Below are 14940 nucleotides of genomic sequence, written 5' to 3'. Positions count from 1 at the left end.
TGAAAGCCCAGGAGGACAGAAGAGGATGTGTGTGTGTGTGTGTGTGTGTGTGTGTGTGTGTGTGTGTGTGTGTGTGTGTGTGTGTGTGTGTGTGTGTGTGTGTGTGTGTGTGTGTGTGTGTGTGTGTGTGTGTTCGGGGGTGGGGGCTGGGGTCAGTCTAGAACTAGTCCATTTCTTAGAAACGTCTTATAATTGTTTGGTTCATTAGCAGTAAGAGCTGTGTAGCTGACTGACTGGTTCAGTAGTAATACTTTAGCTGTGTAGCTGACTGACTGGTTCAGTAGTAGTACTTTAGCTATGTAGCTGACTGACTGGTGCAGTAGCAGTACTTTAGCTGTGTAGCTGACTGACTGGTTCAGTAGCAGTACTTTATCTGTGTAACTGACTGACTGGTCCAGTAGCAGTACTTTAGCTGTGTAGCTGACTGACTGGTTCAGTAGCAGTACTTTAGCTGTGTAGCTGACTGACTGGTTCAGTAGCAGTACTTTAGCTGTGTAGCTGACTGACTGGTTCAGTAGCAGTACTTTATCTGTGTAGCTGACTGACTGGTTCAGTAGCAGTACTTTAGCTGTGTAGCTGGCTGACTGGTTCAGTAGCAGTACTTTAGCTGTGTAGCTGACTGACTGGTTCAGTAGCAGTACTTTAGCTGTGTAGCTGACTGACTGGTCCAGTAGCAGTACTTTATTTGTGTAGCTGACTGACCGGTCCAGTAGCAGTACTTTAGCTGTGTAGCTGACTGACTGGTTCAGTAGCAGTACTTTATTTGTGTAGCTGACTGACTGGTTCAGTAGCAGTACTTTAGCTGTGTAGCTGACTGACTGGTTCAGTAGCAGTACTTTATTTGTGTAGCTGACTGACTGGTTCAGTAGCAGTACTTTAGTTGTGTAGCTGACTGCAGGTACTCAATAAGGAGTTAATGAAGATTAATAGACTGCACTCTGGTTGTACTATACCATTACACACACACACACACACACACACACACACACACACACACACACACACACACACACACACACACACACACACACACACACACACACACACACACACACACACACACAGACACAGACACAGAAGTGTGTGCATGTTAGTGTTACACATTTTGTTGTCAACATTCTACAACCAAAGCTAGTTTGAAGGACTTTGTGGTACAATTTTAGGTACTATATACAGACTATCAGTAGCATATCAACTAACTATCTACTAACCCTAACCTTAACCCTTATCCTAACCCTAAACTTAACCCTTAGCCTAACCGTAGCCCTAACCCTTATTCTGAAACCTAACCATAACCTTATCAACAGATAGTGTAACCCCGGAGCTAATGTAATGATATAATGCAGGGGAATGTGTTGTACATTAAAGCTTCATGATGTGTGTGCGTAATGAGCCACGGAATGCAAGAGTACTACCCTCCCCCTCTTCTCATCTGTCATTCCATCTCTCTCTCCCTCTCTTCTCATCTGTCATTCCATCTCTCTTTATCCCTCCCCCTCTCTCTCTCCCTCTCTTCTCATCTGTCATTCCATCTCTCTTTATCCCTCCCCCTCTCTCTCTCCCTCTCTTCTCATCTGTCATTCCCTCTCTCTCTCTCCCTCTCTTCTCATCTGTCATTCCCTCTCTCTCTCTCCCTCTCTTCTCATCTGTCATTCCATCTCTCTATATCCCTCTCTTCTCATCTGTCATTCCATCTCTCTCTCTCTCTCTCTTCTCCTCTGTCATTCCCTCTCTCTCTCTCTCCCTCTCTTCTCATCTGTCATTCCATCTCTCTCTCTCCCTCTCTTCTCATCTGTCATTCCATCTCTCTTTATCCCTCTCTTCTCATCTGTCATTCCATCTCTCTTTATCCCTCTCTTCTCATCTGTCATTCCATCTCTCTTTATCCCTCTCTTCTCATCTGTCATTCCGTCTCTCTCTCTCCCTCTCTTCTCATCTGTCATTCCATCTCTCCCTCTCCCTCTCTTATCATCTGTCATTCCCTCTCTCTCTCTCTCTCTCCCTCTTCTCATCTGTCATTCCATCTCTCTCTCCCTCTCTTCTCATCTGTCGTTCCATCTCTCTTTATCCCTCCCTCTCTCTCTCTCCCTCTCTTCTCATCTGTCATTCCATCTCTCTTTATCTCCCCCTCTCTCTCCCTCTCTTCTCATCTGTCATTCCATCTCTCTTTATCCCTCCCCCTCTCTCTCTCCCTCTCCCTCTCTTCTCATCTGTCATTCCATCTCTCTTTATCCCTCCCCCTCTCTCTCTCCCTCTCTTCTCATCTGTCATTCCCTCTCTCTCTCTCTCTCTCCCTCTCTTCTCATCTGTCATTCCCTCTCTCTCTCTCCCTCTCTTCTCATCTGTCATTCCATCTCTCTCTCTCCCTCTCTTCTCATCTGTCATTCCATCTCTCTTTATCCCTCTCTTCTCATCTGTCATTCCATCTCTCTTTATCCCTCTCTTCTCATCTGTCATTCCCTCTCTCTCTCTCCCTCTCTTCTCATCTGTCATTCCATCTCTCTTTATCTCCCCCTCTCTCTCCCTCTCTTCTCATCTGTCATTCCATCTCTCTTTATCCCTCCCCCTCTCTCTCTCCCTCTCCCTCTCTTCTCATCTGTCATTCCATCTCTCTTTATCCCTCCCCCTCTCTCTCTCCCTCTCTTCTCATCTGTCATTCCCTCTCTCTCTCTCTCTCTCCCTCTCTTCTCATCTGTCATTCCCTCTCTCTCTCTCCCTCTCTTCTCATCTGTCATTCCATCTCTCTCTCTCCCTCTCTTCTCATCTGTCATTCCATCTCTCTTTATCCCTCTCTTCTCATCTGTCATTCCATCTCTCTTTATCCCTCTCTTCTCATCTGTCATTCCCTCTCTCTCTCTCCCTCTCTTCTCATCTGTCATTCCATCTCTCCCTCTCCCTCTCTTCTCATCTGTCATTCCCTCTCTCTCTCTCTCCCTCTCTTCTCATCTGTCATTCCCCCTCTCTCTCTCCCTCTCTTCTCATCTGTCATTCCCTCTCTCTCTCTCTCTCTCCCTCTTCTCATCTGTCATTCCATCGCTCTCTCTCCCTCTCTTCTCATTTGTCGTTCCATCTCTCTTTATCCCTCCCTCTCTCTCTCCCTCTCTTCTCATCTGTCATTCCATCTCTCTTTATCCCTCCCCCTCTCTCTCTCTCCCTCTCTTCTCATCTGTCATTCTGCATGGTGTTCATGCCAGTGGTAGGATGTGGAAAGAGAGGGAGCACACACACACACACACACACACACACACACACACTGGCCTTGCGTCAGCTCCGACTTTAGATGTGTTCTTGTGCTGTTTTCTGTGCCTACAGCTTCAGGCTGTTGTCAGATCAGTTAGAGCTTCAGGCTGCTGTCAGATCAGTTAGAGTTTCAGGCTGCTGTCAGATCAGTTAGAACTTCAGGCTGCTGTCAGATCAGTTAGAGTTTCAGGCTGCTGTCAGATCAGTTAGAGTTTCAGGCTGCTGTTAGATCAGTTAGAGCTTCAGGCTGCTGTCAGATCAGTTAGAGCTTCAGGCTCCTGTCAGATCAGTTAGAGTTTCAGGCTGCTGTCAGATCAGTTAGAGCTTCAGGCTGCTGTCAGATCAGTTAGAGCTTCAGGCTGCTGTTAGATCAGTTAGAGCTTCAGGCTGCTGTCAGATTAGTTAGAGCTTCAGGCTGCTGTTAGATCAGTTAGTGCTTCAGGCTGCTGTCAGATCAGTTAGAGCTTCAGGCTGCTGTCAGATCAGTTAGAGTTTCAGGCTGCTGTCAGATCAGTTAAAGCTTCAGGCTGCTGTCAGATCAGTTAGAGCTTCAGGCTGCTGTTAGATCAGTTAGAGTTTCAGGCTGCTGTCAGATCAGTTAGAGTTTCAGGCTGCTGTTAGATCAGTTAGAGCTTCAGGCTGCTGTTAGATCAGTTAGAGCTTCAGGCTGCTGTTAGATCAGTTAGAGTTTCAGGCTGCTGTCAGATCAGTTAGAGCTTCAGGCTGCTGTCAGATCAGTTAGAGCTTCAGGCTGCTGTCAGATCAGGTAGAGCCTCGGGCTGTATCTGTCTATCTGTCTCAGGGCAGGATTGGACATACACTCTGGCAGTCCTTTCATCAGGTTGACATCACATGACCACTGGAGACAAGCAGCAGGGAGACATCCTGCTTACAGACATCAACAACAGCAGAACCCAAATCTGCCAAGAGGCTGACACTATTGGTTCTTCCCAGTGTGGACAGGCAGATTTGGAAAACTTTCATTGTCTTGTTGAGCTAGGCCAATGACTGTATGTGAATGGACAAATCCATTAATCACGAGACAGCATTCATTTCTAAGAATGTAAAACCACCAGGAATTCAGGTAAAAATGAGTTTAATTTAGGACATCTATTCCCAACTATTCCCACGAATTAAAAAGAGACATACAGTATGTGATCATGTCTCAATGTAATCATGGTATAAAAAAATTATTGTTATTTTCAAATACGATCTCTTTTTGGGCTTAGTTGTGGTCAATTTGCAGTGTACAACTTATTATACAGTGCTTTCACAAATTATTCAGATCCCTTGACTTATTCCACATTTTGTTGTGTTACAGCCTGAATTCAAAATTGATTAAATATGAATATACATACAATACCCCATAATGACAAAGTGAAAACATGTTTTTATTAATGTTGGGAAATGTATTCAGAATGAAATACAGAAGTATTCACACCCTTGAGTCAATACATGTTTGAATCACCTTTGGTAGTGATTACAGCTGTGAGTCTTTCTGGGTAAGTCTCTAAGAGCTTTGCACACCTGGATTGTACAATATTTTCACACTCTTTTTTTAATTCTTCAAGCTCTGTCAAGTTGGTTGTTGATCATTGCTAGACAGCCATTTTCAAGTTTTGCCATAGATTTCCAAGCTGATTTAAGTCAAAACTGTAACTAGGCCACTCAGGAACGTTCAATGTCATCTTGGTAAGCAACTCCAGTCGAGATTTGGCCTTGTGATTTAGGTTATTGTCCTGCTGAAAGCTGAATTTGTCTCCCAGTGTCTGGTGGAAAGCAGACGAAACCAGGTTTTCCTCTAGGATTTTGCCTGTGCTTAGCTCTATTGCGTTTATTTTTATCCTAAAAAACTTCTTAATCCTCGCCGCTGACAAGCATGCCCATAACATGATGCTTTCTTTGCCACATATTTTGCAGTTCTACTTTAGTGCCTTATTGCGGACAGGATGTATGTTTTGGGATTTTTTTATTCTGTACAGGTTTCCTTCTTTCCAGTCTGTTGTATAGGTTAGTAATGTGGAGTAACTACAATGTTGTTGATCCATCTTCAGTTTTCTCCAATTACACCCATTAAACTCTGTAACTGTTTTAAAGTCAACATTGGCCTCATGGTGAAATCCCTGAGTGGTTCCCTTCCTCTCCGGCAACTGAGTTAGGAAGGACACCTGTATCTTTGTAGTGACTGGGTGTGTTGATTCACCATCCAAATTGTGACTAATACTGACTACTTCATCATGCTCAAAGGGATATTCAATGTCTGCTTAATTTTTTTTTTTACCCATATACCCTTAGGTGACCTTCTTTGGTCTTTGTGGGTGAATTTGTGTTTGAAATTCACTGCTCAACTGAGGGACCTTACAGATAATTGTATGCGTGGGGTACAGAGATGTGGTAGTCATTTAAAAATCATGTTAAAGACTATTACTGCACACATATTCCATGCAACTTAATATGTGACTTGTTAAGCACATTTTTACTCCTAATTTAATATATTTGTAAAATTCTACAAACATAATTCCACTTTGACATTATGGGGTATTGTGTGTTGGCCAGTGAAAACAAATCTCAATTTAATACATTTTAAATTCAGTGTAACGGTAGTCGTCATATTCCTCCTCTTCGGACGAGGAGAGGCGAGAAGGATCGGACCAATACGCGGAGTGGTTAGTGTTCATGATGAATGATTTATTATAACGGAAAACTGAACACTGAAAATACAAAACAAATAAACGAAGTGCCGAAAACAGATACAGTACCGTGTGGTGAAAAACACAAACACGGAAACAAACACCCACAAAACACACGTGAAACCCAGGCTGCCTAAGTATGATTCTCAATCAGGGACAACGATTGACAGCTGCCTCTGATTGAGAATCATACCAGGCCGAACACAAAAATCCCAACATAGAAAATCAACCATAGACAAACCCACCCAACTCACGCCCTGACCAACTAAAATAAATACAAGACAAAGAAAAACAGGTCAGGAACGTGACAGAACCCCCCCCTTAAGGTGCGAACTCCGGGCGCACCACCATAAATTCTAGGGGAGGGTCTGGGTGGGCGTCTGTCCACGGTGGCGGCCCTGGGGCGGGACGTGGACCCCACCTTAACAATGTCTTTGTTCGCCTCCTTACTCGCCCCTGTGGCCTCCTCCTAACAACCACCCTCCATGTACGCAGCACCGGACTAAGGGGCAGCTCCGGACTGAGGGGCAGCTCCGGACTGAGGGGCAGCACCGGACTGAGGGGCAGATCCTGGCTGGCTGGCTCTGGCGGATCCTGGCTGGCTGGCGGATCCTGGCTGGCCGGCTCTGGCGGATCCTGGCTGGACGGCTCTGGCTGGTCCTGGCTGGACGGCTCTGGCTGGTCCTGGCTGGACGGCTCTGGCTGGTCCTGGCTGGACGGCTCTGGCGGATCCTGGCTGGACGGCTCTGGCGGATCCTGGCTGGACGGCTCTGGCGGATCCTGGCTGGACGGCTCTGGCTGCTCCTGTCTGGCGGACGGCTCTGGCTGCTCCTGTCTTGCGGACGGCTCTGGCTGCTCCTGTCTGGCGGACGGCTCTGGCTGCTCCTGTCTGGCGGACGGCTCTGGCTGCTGCTGTCTGGCGGACGGCTCTGGCTGCTCCTGTCTGGCGGACGGCTCTAGCGGCTCGGGACAGACGGGCAGCTCTGACGGCTCGGGACAGACGGGCAGCTCTGACGGCTCGGGACAGACGGGCAGCTCTGACGGCTCGGGACAGACGGGCAGCTCTGACGGCTCGGGACAGACGGGCAGCTCTGACGGCTCGGGACAGACGGGCAGCTCAGACAGCGCTGGGCAGGCAGGCAGCTCAGACAGCGCTGGGCAGGCAGGCAGTTCTGGGCAGACTGGCAGTGCAGGCAGCTCTGGGCAGACGGGCACACCTGTAGGGAGGAGACGGAGAGACAGCCTGGTGCGTGGGGCTGCCACAGGACCCACCAGGCTGGAGAGACCTACAGGAGGCTTGATGTTAAGAAGAGGCACCTGAAGGACCGGGCTGTGGGGGAGCACTGGAGCTCTGGTGCGCAGCCTTTGCACCACTCCCCCAGGCTGGAATACTACTCCAGCCCGTACCCTCCAGAGTGCAGGCACAGGTTGAACCGGGCTGTGGATGAGCACTGGAGATCTAGTGCCTACTACGCGCACCTCTCCCTTAGGCTCCACTCCCACATTTGCCCGGTACGAGCGGAGCGTAGGCATAGGACGCACTGCACCCTCCCAGCGCCCCGGAGACACAGCACGCAGAGCCGGCGCAGGATACCCTGGACCGAAACTGCGTACCGGAGACCAGACGCGCTGAGCAGGCACAATACGCCCCGGCTGGATGCCCACACTCACATGACACTTTCGGGGGGCTGCCCTATAGCGCACCGGGCTATGGGCACGCACTGGCGACACCGTGCGCTTAACCGCATAACACGGTGCCTGACCAGTAACGCGTTGCTTATAATAAGCACGAGGAGTGCGCTCAGGTCTGCTACCTGGCTTAGCAACACTCCTCTCTAGCTCCCCCCCCAAAAAAATTCTGGGGTTGCCTCTCGTACCTGTCGCGCTGCCGTGCTGCCTCCTCATATCGCCGCCGCTCAGCTTTCGCTTCCTCCAGCTCAGCTTTGGGGCGGCGATACTCCCCAGCCTGTGCCCAGGGTCCTTCTCCGTTCAAAATCTCCTCCCATGTCCAGGAGTCCTGGGATTTCTGCTGCTGCTGTCGCTGCCCTTTTCCCCGCTGCTTGATCCTTTGTAGGTGGGTGTTTCTGTAACGGTAGTCGTCATATTCCTCCTCCTCGGACGAGGAGAGGCGAGAAGGATCGGACCAATACGCGGAGTGGTTAGTGTTCATGATGAATGATTTATTATAACGGAAAACTGAACACTGAAAATACAAAACAAATAAACGAAGTGCCGAAAACAGATACAGTACCGTGTGGTGAAAAACACAAACACGGAAACAAACACCCACAAAACACACGTGAAACCCAGGCTGCCTAAGTATGATTCTCAATCAGGGACAACGATTGACAGCTGCCTCTGATTGAGAATCATACCAGGCCGAACACAAAAATCCCAACATAGAAAATCAACCATAGACAAACCCACCCAACTCACGCCCTGACCAACTAAAATAAATACAAGACAAAGGAAAACAGGTCAGGAACGTGACATTCAGCCTGCAACATAACAAAATGTGGAAAAGCAAGAGGTGTGACTACTTTCTGTAATTATGTTCCGGCCCCCTGACCATCCACCCCAACAAAATTCGTCCTGCGGCTGAATCTATACTGAACACAGATATAAACGCAACATGTAAAGTGTTGGTCTCATGTTTCATGAGCTGATATAAAAGATCCCAGAAATTTTCCATACGCACAAAAAGCTTATTTCTCTCAAATTTTGTGCACAAATTTGTTTACATCCCTGTTAATGAGCATTTTTCCTTTGCCACGGTACTCCATCCACCTGACATGTGTGGCATATCAAAAAACTGATTAAACAGTATGATCATTACACAGGTGCACCTTGTGGAAAATAAAAGGCCACTCTAAAATGTGCAGTTTTGTCACACAATACAATGCCACAGATGTCTGAAGTTTTGAGGGAGTGTGCAATTTGCATTTGGCAGTACGTCCAACCGGCCTGACAACCACAGACCACATGTATGGCGTTGTGTGGACGAGCGGTTTGCTGATGTCAACGTTGTGAACTGAGTGCCCCAGATCCTGAGGCTCATTGTTGTGCCATTCATTCGACGCCATCACCTCATGTTTCAGCATGATAATGCACAGCCCCAAGGATCTGTACACATTCATGGAAGCTGAAAATGTCCCAGTTCTTCCATGGCCTGCATACTCACCAGATATGTCACCCATTGAGCATGTTTGGGATGCTCTAGATCGATGTGTACCACAATGTGTTCCAGTTCCCGCCAATATCCAGCAACTTCGCCATTGAGGAGTGGGACAACATCCCACAGGCCACAATTAACAGCCTGATCAACTCTGTGTGAAGGAGATGTGTTGCTCTGAATGAGGCAAATGGTGGTCACACCATTTTCTGAGCCACGCCCCCCACCTTTTTTAAGGTATCTGTGACCAACAGATGCATATCTGTATTCCCAGTCATGTGAAATCCATAGATTAGGGCCTAATTAATTCATTTCAATTGACTGATTTCCTTATATGAACTGTAACTCAGTAAAATCTTTGAAATTGTTGCATGTTGCGTTTATATTTTTGTTCAGTATAGTTTCTTATCTCTGGTATAGGGTCTGTCTTCTCTCTCCTCTCTCCTCCAGAGTTTACCCGCCCTGCCCTGTGGGACGGTCTAACGTGTCTCTTCTCTCTCCTCCAGAGTTTACCCACCCTGCCCTGTGGGAAGGTCTAACGTGTCTCTTCTCTCTCCTCCAGAGTTTACCCACCCTGCCCTGTAGGACGGTCTAACGTGTCTCTTCTCTCTCCTCCAGAGTTTACCCACCCTGCCCTGTGGGACGGTCTAACGTGTCTCCTCTCTCTCCTCCAGAGTTTACCCGCCCTGCCCTGTGGGACGGTCTAACGTGTCTCTTCTCTCTCCTCCAGAGTTTACCCACCCTGCCCTGTGGGACGGTCTAACGTGTCTCCTCTCTCTCCTCCAGAGTTTACCCGCCCTGCCCTGTGGGACGGTCTAACGTGTCTCTTCTCTCTCCTCCAGAGTTTACCCACCCTGCCCTGTGGGACGGTCTAACGTGTCTCCTCTCTCTCCTCCAGAGTTTACCCACCCTGCCCTGTGGGACGGTCTAACGTGTCTCCTCCCTCTCCTCCAGAGTTTACCCACCCTGCCCTGTGGGACGGTCTAACGTGTCTCTTCTCTCTCCTCCAGAGTTTACCCACCCTGCCCTGTGGGACGGTCTAACGTTTCTCCTTTCTCTCTCCTCCAGAGTTTACCCACCCTGCCCTGTGGGAAGGTCTAACGTGTCTCTTCTCTCTCCTCCAGAGTTTACCCACCCTGCCCTGTGGGAAGGTCTAACGTGTCTCTTCTCTCTCCTCCAGAGTTTACCCACCCTGCCCTGTGGGAAGGTCTAACGTGTCTCTTCTCTCTCCTCCAGAGTTTACCCACCCTGCCCTGTGGGACGGTCTAACGTGTCTCCTCTCTCTCCTCCAGAGTTTACCCGCCCTGCCCTGTGGGACGGTCTAACGTGTCTCTTCTCTCTCCTCCAGAGTTTACCCACCCTGCCCTGTGGGACGGTCTAACGTGTCTCCTCTCTCTCCTCCAGAGTTTACCCACCCTGCCCTGTGGGACGGTCTAACGTGTCTCCTCCCTCTCCTCCAGAGTTTACCCACCCTGCCCTGTGGGACGGTCTAACGTGTCTCTTCTCTCTCCTCCAGAGTTTACCCACCCTGCCCTGTGGGACGGTCTAACGTTTCTCCTTTCTCTCCTCCAGAGTTTACCTAATCTAACCCTAACCCTGCCCTGTGGGAAGGTCTAACGTTTCTCCTTTCTCTCCTCCAGAGTTTACCTAATCTAACCCTAACCCTGCCCTGTGGGAAGGTCTAACTTATCTCCTCTCTCTCCTCCAGAGTTTACCTAATCTAACCCTAACCCTGCCCTGTGGGAAGGTCTAACGTTTCTCCTTTCTCTCCTCCAGAGTTTACCTAATCTAACCCTAACCCTGCCCTGTGGGAAGGTCTAACTTATCTCCTCTCTCTCCTCCAGAGTTTACCTAATCTAACCCTAACCCTGCCCTGTGGGAAGGCTCTCTATTCCTACGAGGGGAAGGAACCTGGAGACCTGCCGTTTGCAAAAGGGGACATAATCATCCTGCGACGTAAAGTTGACGACAACTGGTACCATGGGGAGCTGAACAGTTGTCATGGTTTCCTGCCAGCTAGTTACATCGCGTTGTTACGGCCGCTGAGCCAAACTCCGCCCACAGGAAAGGCATTGTACGACTTTGAGGTCAAAGACAAAGATCAGGACAAAGACTGTCTGGCCTTCTTGAAGGTACACACACACACATGCACGCACACACAAACCTACACACACAAACACACGCTGACTCACTGTAATCCAATGTGTGTGTATCTATGAATACGTTTACATGGACACTGATCGAATTAAATGGAATTTTATTGGTCGCGTACACATATTTTGCAGATATTATTGCAGGTGCATCCAAATGCTAATGTTTCTAGCTCCAACAGTGCAGTAACACCTAACAAAACAAAACAATACACACAAAAATGAAGACATATCAGAATGAGTATTGTCCGAGTCCGGAATATAAATATATATACAAAAGTATATGGACACCCCTTCAAATTAATGGATTCAGCTATTTCAGCCAGACCCATTGCTGATGTAACAGTAAAGCTTCCATCCCTCTCCTCGCCCCTACCTGGGCTTGAACCAGGGACCCTCTGCACACATCAACAACTGCCTTCCAAGAAGCATCGTTACCCATCGCTCCACAAAAGCCCTGGCTCTTGCAGGGCAAGGGGAACAACTACTTCAAGGTCTCAGAGCGAGTGACGTCACCGATTGAAACGCTATTAGCGCGCACCCCGCTAACTAGCTAGTCATTTCACATCAGTTACACTAACAGGTGTACAAAATCGAGCACACAACCATGCAATCTCCATAGACAAACATTGGCAGTAGAATGGCCTTACTGAAGAGCTCAGTGACATTCAACGTGGCACCATCATAGGATGCCACCTTTCCAACAAATCAATTTGTCAAATTTCTGCCCTGCTAGAGCACCCCCGGTCAACTGTAAGTGCTGTTATTGTGAAGTGTAAAAGTCTAGGAGCAACAACGGCTCAGCCGAGAAGTGGTAGGCCACACAAGCTAACAGAACGGAACCGCCGAGTGCTGAAGCACGTAGTTCGGAAAAATCGTCTGTTCTCGGTTGCAACTCTCACTACCGAGTTCCAAACTGCCTCTGGAAGCAACGTCAGCACATCAACTGTTTGTCGGCAGCTTAATGAAATAGGTTTTCATGACTGAGCAGCCGCACACAAGCCTAAGATCACCATGCGCAATGCCAAGTGTCGGCTGGAGTGGTGTAAAGCTCGTCGCCATTGAACTCTTGAGCAGTGGAAACATGTTCTCTGGAGTGATGATTTACTCTTCAAATCAAATTGTATTAGTCACATGCGTCGAATACAACAGGTGCAGTAGACCTTACAGTGAAATGCTTACTTACGAGCCCCTAACCAATAATGCAGTTTAAAAAATACAAATAAGAATAAGAAATAAAAGTAACAAGTAGTTTAAGAGCAGCAGTAAAATAACAATAGCGAGACTATATACAGGGGGTACCAACAGGGGGTACCAGTACAGATTCAATGTGCGGGGGCAACGGTTAGCCGAGGTAATTGAGGAAAGATGAACATGTAGATAGGGTTATTAAAGTGACTATGCATAGATAATAACAGAGAGTAGCAGCGGCGTAAAAGAGGGGGGGCAATGCCAATAGTCTAGGTAGCCATTTAATAAGATGTTCAGGAGTCTTATGGCTTGGGGGTAGAAGCTGTTTAGAAGCCTCTTGGACCTAGACTTGGCGCTCTGGTACCGCTTGCCGTGCGGTAGCAGAGAGAACAGTCTATGACTAGGGTGGCTGGAGTCTTTGACAATTTTTAAGGCCTTCCTCTGACACCACCTGGTATAGAGGTCCTGGATGACAGGGAGCTTGGCCCCAGTGATGTACTGGGTCGTACGCACTACCCTCTGAAGTGCTTGCGGTCGGATGCCGAAAAGCTGCCATACCAGGCAGTGATGCAACCAGTCAAGATGCTCTCGATGGTGCAGCTGTAGAACCTTTTGAGGATCTGAGGACCCATGCCAAATCTTTTCAGTCACCTGAGGTAGAATAGGTTTTGTCATGCCCTCTTCACGACTGTCTTGGTGTGCTTGGACCATGTTCGTTTGTTGGTAATGTGGACACCAAGGAACTAGAAGCTCTCAACCTGCTCCACTACAGCCCCGTCGATGAGAAGGGAGGCGTGCTCAGTCCTCCTTTTCCTGTAGTCCACAATCATCTCCTTTCTCTTGATCACGTTGAGGGAGAGGTTGTTGTCCTGGCACCACACGGCCAGGTCTCTGACCTCCTCCCTATTGGCTGTCTCGTCGTTGTTGGTGATCAGGCCTACCACTGTTGTGTCATCGGCAAACTTAATGATGGTGTTGGAGTCGTGCCTGGCCGTGCAGTCATGAGTGAACAGGGAGTATAGGAGGGGACTGATCACGCACCCCTGAGGTGCCCCTGTGTTGAGGATCAGTGTTGCAGATGTGTTGTTACCTACCCTTACCACCTGGGGGCGGCCCATCAGGAAGTCTAGGATCCAGTTGCAAAGGGAGGTGTTTAGTCCCAGGGTCCTTAGCTTCACCATCTGGCAGTCCGACAGACGAATCTGGGTTTGGCGGATGCCAGGAGAGAACGCTACCTTACCCAATGCATAGTGCCAACTGTAACGTTTGGTGGAGGAGGAAGGGCTGTTTTTCATGGTTCGGGCTAGGCAGCATACAATGACATTCTAGACGATTCTGTGCTTCAAACTTTGTGGCAACCGTTTAGGGAAGGCCCCTTTCCTGTTTCAGCATGACAACGCCCCTGTGCACAAAGCGAGGTCCATACAGCAATGGATTGCCGAATATCGGTGTGGAAGAACTTGACTGGCCTGCACAGAGCCTCATTGAACACCTTTGGGATGAATTGGAACACCGACTGTGAGCCAGGCCTAATCGCCCAACATCAGTGACCGACCTCTCTAATGCTATTGTGGCTGAATGGAAGCAAGTCCCTGCAGCAATGTTCCAGCATCTAGTGGAAAGACTTCCCAAAAGAGTGGAGTGGAGGCTGTTATAGCAGCAAAGGGGAGACCAACTCCATATTAATGCCCATGAATCTGGAATGAGATGTTTGACGAGCAGGTGTCCATATACTTTTGGTCATGTAGTGTATCAATACACCGATGTAAACGGTGTAAAATATTAGTACATGTAAACAGCTTCATCAGAGTTCCATCAGTGTAGTTGATCTGTGCATGTGTCAGCACCAGCAGTACAAGCCTCCCTCTTGTGCACTAGTGAAGTGAGTTCGGAAAACTGAATGTATGTATCTTAGAAATCGTTTTCACATACAAACGTTATAGGTCCGATCTCAGAATCAAATAGACTTCCCAAAAATAACATGGTCGCTGTGGTAGAACGTTAATTTTTATGAGATTTCAGATGTGTCCATATAAACAGGATTATTCGGGAAATCGTTCTTCTTGTAAATATTTAAATTGAATTATTATATTCATCTGACTATTCACAGTAATGGTAATATTGTGTGCATGTAATCGTACTCTATGATACCCCACTGGATGTTTTGTGTTTATCTAAGCAGTCTACCTTCTCCTCTGTCTATCTTTCTACCTCTCTATCTGAATATAGTTTTTCTCCTCCAATGTGGGAGAGCGAGAGAGTAACCCCCCCTTCTCCAGCACAGTGTTTGTGATAAACAGTGATTTGTATTCCCTCTGCTCCTCTCCTCTTCAAAGCTCATCATTTGTTCATGCTGTTACACACTCTAGGTGAGGACACTGGCGAATGGAACATATCTCGTTCTCTCTCATTCTCTGTGTGTGTGTTCCTCAGCAGCACCTGGCCTCATACACTCTCTCAGGATGGGGCTAGGGAAAGAGGGCCAAGTCAGAACAGA

At 48.1% G+C, this 14940-nt stretch overlaps 1 protein-coding gene across 1 annotated transcript in view; it reads left to right on the top strand.

The window, feature by feature from the left end:
* LOC120063974 (E3 ubiquitin-protein ligase SH3RF3-like) overlaps window positions 1–14940 on the top strand; it is a 61112-nt gene that overhangs the window by 33195 nt on the left and 12977 nt on the right. Inside the window, exon 2 of the mRNA XM_039014283.1 lies at window positions 10947–11234. Within this exon, the coding sequence (XP_038870211.1) occupies window positions 10947–11234 (288 nt within the window). The remainder of the gene's footprint in view (window positions 1–10946; window positions 11235–14940) is intronic.

Source organism: Salvelinus namaycush, chromosome 19, assembly GCF_016432855.1.
Source record: "Salvelinus namaycush isolate Seneca chromosome 19, SaNama_1.0, whole genome shotgun sequence".
NCBI lineage: Eukaryota > Metazoa > Chordata > Actinopteri > Salmoniformes > Salmonidae > Salvelinus > Salvelinus namaycush.
Note: the sequence above shows the minus strand (reverse complement) of the source record. Positions and strands in the feature narration are given on the sequence as shown.